Below are 8,611 nucleotides of genomic sequence, written 5' to 3' on the forward strand. Positions count from 1 at the left end.
TCTCCTTTCCACTTCCCCCCAGGGAAAGAAGGGCCTGAAGGGAGGGGTGGGCAGGGTGTGGGGCTAGGGGACCATCAGGCCCATCACACTCCAGAAAGGCCACAGATTAGACTTCTGAGTTTATTTCCAAGTGAAACTTTGATGCAGGCACAGAGATACACCACCGGGACTAAAAGATGTCTGTCATCCATCCTTACAACTGAGCAACATTGTCGTACCAGGAATTAGTATTTTCTGTAATTCCAGGAATTAAACAATAATGTTTTTATTGCATTTTTGTGTTAAAGCTGTTCATTGGTTCCATGTAAACATTTAACACAAACCATTAAAAACAAATATTCTGGGAACTTCAACCAGTGGGAATGGCCCAGGTCTCTCCAGGCCTCCTCTAGGCTCTGCTCTGGTCAGTGGTCAGAACTTCCTACTCCACCCCATTCCATGTGTGACCTCAAGAGTCAGAGGTCCTCTTTTGCGGTCAGTGGGGAAGGAGCCTGGTCCCAAGGCCCAAGCCCAGGACCAGGGCTGGACACACATTGCTCAGGAAAGCCAGCGAGTGCAGCCAGAGCTAAATGCAGCCAATAAGGACCTGAGTTCACCAGTGGCCGGGAGCCCTCACCCAGGAGGACTGGATGTCATCACCTGAGTACATGGAGTAAGAATAGGGGTGTTGCAAATACCAAAGCAAGAGCGCATTTATTCCAACAAATTCAAACCCAGGTCTTGTCATCCATGGAGTCTTTGTGGGAGGCGAGCCCATGGTGTGTGATGCTGGTGAACTGGTGGTGCTGACGAAGTAACTGCAGAGACACAGGCCATGGGCTGCCCCATCCCTCAGGGTTAACGGTGCACCCCCTTCCAAACCATCTTGCAGTTTAGGTCCATGGCGCCGAGTGACCCTGGATGAACCAGCAGGCCAAAGTACCTCCAGCCACAGTGTTCACTGCAGCCTGAGGGCTTCCATCCTGCCTCTCTCCATCCTGCAGTTGCTTTAGGGGATAGTTTTCAGTGACTTAGGGGTCATCTTAAAAAGCACTTGGACACGGAATCAGCACAGGCGCGGAGCAGTCAGAACATGCCCTGGATGTGACAAGCAGCCCAGTCATCCTGCTGGGTACTGGCCGGCCTCAGTCCCGTTTGCCCCGCACTCCCCAGCCCCCAAAGTCTAATTGTCTTCAGCTACCAGGTGACCTGCTAAACCTCAGTGGGATACTTGGGGGGGTCCTGGGCTTCGGTGATCGACAGACCTATGGAGACCCGTGGGTTGGAATCACGCCATTGACTGTCGCTACTTGAACTGCCCGAGTTTTGGCTTCCGAGCGTGTGAATTGGGAGTCACGATGCCCATCTCACAGGTTGTGGGAATAACGTGGAGTGGGTGTGGCGCACACAGCCCATTCCTTTCCCCTTCACTCCCTGAGGTTATTGGAATAAACCCCATGCCTCTCATGTCCTTTAATTTCCATTAATCTCTGTGCATCTCCCGTCTGTACTCCTCGGCCTCGTTTTCGCTCAGTTTTCTGCTGACTCTGGATCATTTTTCTCTTGTCCCCTTTTCTTCATCTCCCCTTCCACCCCAGCAACACTTCCAGGCTTTCCTCTTCTCCCCAAACCCCCATTGCCCGTCGGCATCCCCTCCCCTGCAGTTCAACCCAGTGGTGTGTGCTTGGGGTGGGCCGTGAGAGGGAGAGCAGGTCTTTACCGCAAGGACCTGGTGGCTCCCCTTCCTCCTCCAGCCTGCCACCCAGGGGGACTTAGTCTCTGTCATGCCCAGCAGGACACAGGACCTCTCACTAGGAGCCCCCTCCACCCTGCCTCCCCCACCCACGGGCCAGCACTACCTGCACCCACACTCGGCCACGCTCATCCCTTCATAGTGGTACTTGAGGGTGGGGACCCCCATGTCATCCTTGTAGAGGATGGAGATGGGGCTCAGTTTGGTGGGCACACAGCAAGCCTTGCCCACCTTCATGGGGAACTTGAGATGCACCAGGGTCTGCACGATGGCGTGTTTCGTCGGGGTCACATCGTCAGCAAGGGGGAAGAAGCAGCCACCTTTACATTCAAAGGCATCGTACTCCTTGGGCGCGATGATCCAGCTGTCCCAGCCGATGTCCTCGAAGTTCACCCGCAGGGAGGTCTTCTGACAGTGGTTGTTGGCCCCGGCACTCCTCTTCCGTCTGGCCAAAGATGAGCTCACGGCCATGTGGCTTTGCACTTCCTCCTCCTCCTCCTCGTCCTTGTTCTCACCTGCCTCCATCAGGCCGTTCTTGAACAGCTTCTTGAGCACACTCTCCTGCTCATGGCCGATCATCTCCCTGAGCTCCAGCCTGGTCTCCTTGGTGCCATTGCTGCGGTCATTGGAGAAGACGACAAAGAACGGCAGGTTTTTGGAGCTGGGGGGGACACTGATATCCAGCTTGTCACAGCCCTTCCTGTGACTCTCCACTGTCACTTCCAGTTTGTTTTTGCTCTTAGTGGGGTCTGCTCGGACCCACCTCTTCACAGCACTGGACACCTCAAAGTTCTCCCAGCCTTCGTCCCGGATATCCTGGGACACCAGAAAGGTCTTGGTTCCCCCAGAAGCATCCCAGGCATTGGCTCCATCCAGAACATCATAAATGACCACGTTTCCTTTCAGCTCGTGAGAGGAGTCCACGTGACTTTGACAGGAGAGGTAGAGTCGGATCTCGGCCCTGGTGATCTGCTCATGCCTGGGAATGGAGATGTTGAAGAGCAAGATGTGTTTCTGGAAAGGGAAGTCTTCTGTGGCGGCTATAGAGACGGCATCTGAAATGCAAATACACGGTGACAGTCATCTGCTGGGAGAGTCTGTTTTCATGACACCAAAGCTGAGACTCATGGTTTAGATGAAAGGGCATCCGGCATGACATTGTCTACCTCTATCAAGTCTCTGTTTGTTTTCACTTAAGCCCTTAATGTAGAAGGGTATTTTAAAATGTACCTTTGGTATCTTCCAAAGAAAAACAGAGGCAGGAGATTCATCACATTGAAATTGACAGCTCCAGCTGTTTATTGAGCACTTACTATGTGCCCAGCTTTGCACCAGGAGCTTTGCATATTATATTTCACTTTTCTCTTCACACTGACCCCCAGAAGATCTAATTATTATTCCACTTTTACAGATGTGGAGACTGGGACTTAGGGTGTTTAACTGCCAAAGTGCATACATCCTGTAATGATCCTCACTTAAAAAAAAAAATAGAATCAAATAAACAAAACAGAAAAGCACACTGTCAGCCTCAGAGTGCAGATCCTGAGTGTATGATTTTAAAGGAGAGATCATGGGAGGGGATGGTAAAATTCCAACATTATGGCAATGTGAAAAATCTCAGCATCTAAATGGTGTACAAAATCATTCAGAATTGTAACTTCTGAGCAAAATGAAAGTGGATGATTTTTTTTAATGTTTGGGGGAAAAATATATTAACCTCAACAGCTTGGTCATGTTAGGCATACATAGGGCTTGCCTTTTAGCCACACAACTGTTTCACTTTCCCACTCCCCTGGCTGACACCCAGCCATTAGCACATCTCTATTATACCAGGGCCTGGTCGCAAAGAGGGAAGAGAAGTTGTGTTTTTTGAACACCTACTATGTGCCAACATGAGAGGATACTGTGTGCTATGGTGAAACCCAGCAGTGTCTGACAGACTGAAGTGTCAATCCTGACTCTCTCCCTTCTAGGCTTGTGACCTTGGAGAAGTCCTGAGTCTCTCTGGGCCTCAGTTTCCTCATCTGTAGAATGGGACTCATCCTACCAACCTCCCAGTGTTGGTGTGAGCCTTCAACAAGAAGGCACATGGAACTTACCCAACACTGTCCCTGGTTCACAGCAGATGCTCAATCAGTATTTCTGTGTCCTCCCAAGACCGTCTTCCCTACTTGGGCACAGCTCCCCCACTCCCAAGCACGTGACCTTTCACACAGCTCTCTGTGTCCCCTCACCCAGCATGGATGTGTCAGTCTAGCTTCTGCAGCATGTGGTGAGCCACCGTGGCATATGTGAGTCATGAGTGGGGTCCATGAGCAGTGCATTAACCACCTGCTGTGCTCTTACTGTGGCACACCTAGAAGACGGCCCTGGGACTGCATCAGACACTTAGAGAACAAGTACCCTCCCCCTCTGAGCCGTACTCAGGCCATCTGTGAAGGGAAGCATAATTGGCCTTCACAGTAGTACTGGCCACAGGCAGGGCTGGGATCAGATCAGAGCACTTGTTTCCAGGACATGGACAATGATGGGGGAGTGGGGAGGGGTCCCTGCGGTGGCTGTGAATGCTGGACTCCCAGACTACAGGATCTGGTGATTAGGTCCAGCCAAAGAAGCCTGGCCTTTCCCTAAAGCACAGGTTACAGACACGCCCCATGGGCATAGTGAGACACTGGCAGTATCTGTATGACCTGCAGACCACATTTAAGAACAAAAAATTAAGCCCTGCAGACTTCATTTTTTAAAAATTAAGCCAGTGTTTTAGAAACCAGGCAAGTTCACATAAAATCCAGAATTTTCTTCTTCTTTTGGGCCATCAGAAAATACAGCCTTGCCAGGCATGCAGCATGACCACAGCATCCTTTAGCTAGGGCGTATGCCTGTTAAGAGTCTGCAGGTCTCAAGCCCAGGAGGGATGAAGCCCTGAGTGCCTGGCTGGTTAGAGAGAGGCTGCAGCCGTAGGGAAAGTGAGCTGTGCGGACAGGTGGGCCTGGGTCAGAATCCAGCTGCTTAACTAATATGTGAACTGGGCAAGTTCCCTCAGAGTCTGCAAGCCTTGGCTTCCCTGCTCACAAGATCATGTCACCTACATTGTGTGAATTAGCGGACATAAGCCCTAAGCTGACATTTGTTATCTTCTAGTCCTCCTAAATCAGTGAAATTATTTTATATTCAGAAAATAATTAAGTTGTCCTCAGACAACTTCTTCTCGTTGTTAATGCTTCTCTCTCAGAGGAATTTATCTGAATTTTAAACACCTTCTGATGAGAGAGAAACAGACATTCCTTCGGTGTTTAAAAATACACCAGTTAGTTGGAGGCTAAATAAGTTGTCTGTGTCTAAGTAGGAAGGGGACAGTATGGGAAGGGGGAGGTAGGGAAGGGATGGAAGGAAGGGAACTGGCACTCCTTCAGCACCTACTGTGTTAAATGTGGCTCTGGGTGCAGGGAGGGAGAATCTTCTAGAGCAGAGCTGTCCAGTAGAACTTTCTGCAATGATGGAACTGTTCTATAATCTCCACTGTCCTATAGGGTAGCCATAGTCATGCATGATTGCTGAGCACTTGCATCCAAGCTAGTGAAGCTAAATAACTAAATTATTCATTTTATTTCATTTAAATTAATTTAAATTGAAACGTAAAGTCCCATGTGTCCAGTGGCCGCCATACTGGGCAGCGCAGCCTTGGACCACTGAGTCCCCCACCCCGACCCGGGGCGCCCCGGTGGAGCCGACTCTACCTTCCACGCTGAAGCTGCGCACGATATTGGATGCGGGGGTGGATGTCTTGTCGGTGGTGTATCTGTTGTACAGGTCAATCATGTACTGCGGCGGCTCGGCTCGGGTTTTGTCCTGGGAAGGGACCCCGCTCAGGTTGAGGCTGCGCAGGAAATCCACCTTCATGTTCTCCAGAAACATCCTCAGGTCGAAGGTGCCCCCCTCCCGCTCGCCTCCAGACCCGCCTAGCAGGCGGTGGGCATCTGCCCCAGCCGACCCCCGCCCCCGGACCTCCAGTGGCTTCCCCTGCGCGGAGCAGGCCAGCAGGGAGAGCACAGGCAGGGCCACCCAGAGCGCCCCGTGGCACATCTTGGGATGCTCTAGCCCTGCTCCGGAGACTGCGGCAGCCGCGGTGTGTTAGCGGGTGCGGGGAGGAGCGGGGAAGGAGCCGGCCTGCATTGTCCTGCCCTCCGCTCTGCACCGCGCACCCGGGCCAGTTCACAGGCTCTCACCCGCCTGCCGTCCCCGAAGTGCCCTCCGCTTGTTCTTATCTGGCCCTTGATGCTGTGCTCAGGCCTCTTATCTAAGAGAGCTCTCTGTTAATGAAGGCTCTATAAACATCTGACAAACACACAGGGCTTGTGGGAAGGACACGGCCTGCTGCAAAAATCTGAATTTCTCCGTGGGGTTATCGCCCCCTAATTAGGATCCTTTCTCATTTCCTTGCCAGCTCTGTTCAGAGGAATCTCGAGACAGGGTGACATATGCTCCATCTCCTGGGCCACAGAAACAAAGAATCCAGGAAACAAACAAGACCAAAAAGTCCTCCAAATATAGAAACAACAGCACAAAACTCCCAGAAGCCACCTGGCTAACCACTGGAGCCAGGGTGGGTGGTGGAGTGGAGGCTGTATCAGAGTTAGTAAGAAGCCTGGTACCTGTGGAACTGGGATGTGCATTTGCGGCTCAAGCGCTCGGAGCCTTGGTTTCTCATCTGTCAAGCGAGTTCCTGAGCCTTAGAGATCATGGGTGAAGGTGGCACGTATAATTTAGTGAGGTGGTGGGGACTTTGGAGTCAGACCAGATGTGGGTTCAAATCCCATCTCCCTCACTTATTCCTCACAAGCATGACCTGGAGCAAGTCACTTCACCTCTCTGAGCCTCGGCTTCAGAAGAGACTTGCAAGGATTCAAGGTGATTAAGTGCTAACCATCATGGCGGTCGCCTTAATCCCCAGTCAGTTGGGTGGCTGCATTCTGGCTGCAACATCTCCAACCCAGGGTCTGACTGACCTGGGAGCTGGGGAGGAAGCCCTGTGCCGGGCTGCTCTATGAAAACACCACTTACACACAGAATCCTGCTGGCCCTGGGACCCCAGCAGAGCCCTGTCACTGGTCTGGGGGGTGCAGTCTTGGCTCACGTCAGCTGGGTGGCTGCTTGGACCACACTTGTCAGTCAGGAGAACCATGCAATCTGGGAGACAAAAGAGGAGGGAAGCTCTGAGGCCAGTACATGCCCAGGAGATGTTCCGCTCTGAGGAAGCTGACAAGCCGTGGCCGAGTTGGGCCCTGCGAGGCCCCAGAGTCTGTGTTGTTTTAAGGACAGTGGGCCCACACTTAGATCTGTCCATTTCCATCACGTGTGGGTTTGACCACAGCAAAGAAGGAGCATAAAAATATTCTGGGAGTCTACTCTGAGGAGGATTTGAATGTGAAGTTTCTTCAAGCTGGCAGGGCTCCTGGGGAGAGGGTGCAGGTTCAGGAAGATGGACAAGGGGCCAGGGCAGTCGGAGTCAGAGATCCCGGGTGTGCACCCAGCTTTTCCCCACCCCTAGTGGGGGGTGGAGTAAAAACAGGAATCCTCAGTGGCCAGGCCTGGACAGAACTTGCTGTCCCTATACTTTGGGGACACTGCCAGGGGGGATGGATGGGAAGGGTGCAGCTTCAGAAGTGCTGCTTGCCGAGGGGGCAGGAAGCATGCTGGGCTTTGAGCCAGCTTAGTGCAAGAACTCCCTGAGGCAGGGAAAAGATGAACGGGTGCACAGCCCAGGAAGCAGGACTGCAGCTTCGCAGCAGGGAAAGGGCTGGGAGGAGCTGGGGAGCTGGGCAGGCCTCCCCCACAGGGCTCTAGTCCCTGGAGGCAGCCCAGAAGTCTGTCACATTCAAGAGGTGGAGCCAAGGGATGTAACTGGGAGTGGCCTGAATGTGCTCTTGAAGCTGGAGGAGCTGCTATCTGACGTTTTCTTAAAAACATGACAAATATTTTTTTCTGATTATAACAGTAATATGCAGTGCAGATAATTTGGGAAGTGCAAAGTATTAGAAAGGAGATAAAAATAACTTGCAATCTCACCATCCAGTGATGGCCACTGTTGCCATTTTGAGATTACATGCAGCTCCACAATCCCCTATTGAAAACCCTTGTGGCCAGGAGTGTTTTGAAGTTCAGAAGCTTCAGATTTGGATAATTTGGTATGGAGTGTATACTGTAATATCCCCAGTGGGCTTGGGGGTGATCCCCTATACTCAAACACATTGACATTTCTGCAGTGAAACAAATAAAAACACATATATCCATTCAGGTCAGGTATTATCATGAAAGGAATTGAAAGAAACTTCAGGTTTTCTATTTTGGATTTGGGTATCTCAGATATAGGACTGCAGACCTGTTTACATACGGTGTCATCACATCTGGCCGTGGAGGCTGCATGTGAACACTGCCTGGAGGTCCTGGTCACATAGACTGTGATGAGGATGGCGCCCCCAGAACTGTGCAGTACAACATGCCTCTGTATTTCTGGAATGATCTGCCCCACAAATTCAGAGTATCAATATGTCCACATCTCCTTTATTGTTTTTAAGTAACTGCATGAGACCTCCTGATCCATATTATTGGAAAGTCTGGTTTTCTCTCTCAGGTGATCCCTTTCCTGAATTGTCCAAGAGCCCTGTAGGTTTATTTAGTCCAAAGGAGATGGAGGTGGAATGGTATCAGTCCAACTTCTTAATGCTGGAAGCGGGAAGTGGGATAGAGGTCCTGGCAGGTCCCACCTGCTGTTGCTTCTCAGTGACACTCAGCTTTGCTGCTGGGGTGGGTGTCACACATCTTATAGCTGCTGGTGCACAGCTGCTGGGATGCCCTGGCTGGTCCAGGTTTCTGCCCGGG

General features: G+C 51.5%; 1 protein-coding gene across 1 annotated transcript; it reads right to left on the reverse strand.

The window, feature by feature from the left end:
* Positions 1-1,642: 1,642 nt before the first annotated feature.
* GDF2 (growth differentiation factor 2) lies at positions 1,643-5,815 on the reverse strand (the record flags this gene model as incomplete). The annotated part of the gene is made up of 2 exons (XM_082611621.1): positions 1,643-2,787; positions 5,470-5,815. 2 exons carry the CDS (start codon positions 5,813-5,815, stop codon positions 1,835-1,837), a joined length of 1,299 nt encoding a protein of 432 aa, XP_082467747.1. The 3' UTR covers positions 1,643-1,834.
* Positions 5,816-8,611: the final 2,796 nt, after the last annotated feature.

This window comes from Mesoplodon mirus (assembly GCF_964341445.2).
Source record: "Mesoplodon mirus genome assembly, chromosome: 2".
In the NCBI taxonomy this organism is placed as follows: Eukaryota; Metazoa; Chordata; class Mammalia; order Artiodactyla; family Ziphiidae; genus Mesoplodon; species Mesoplodon mirus.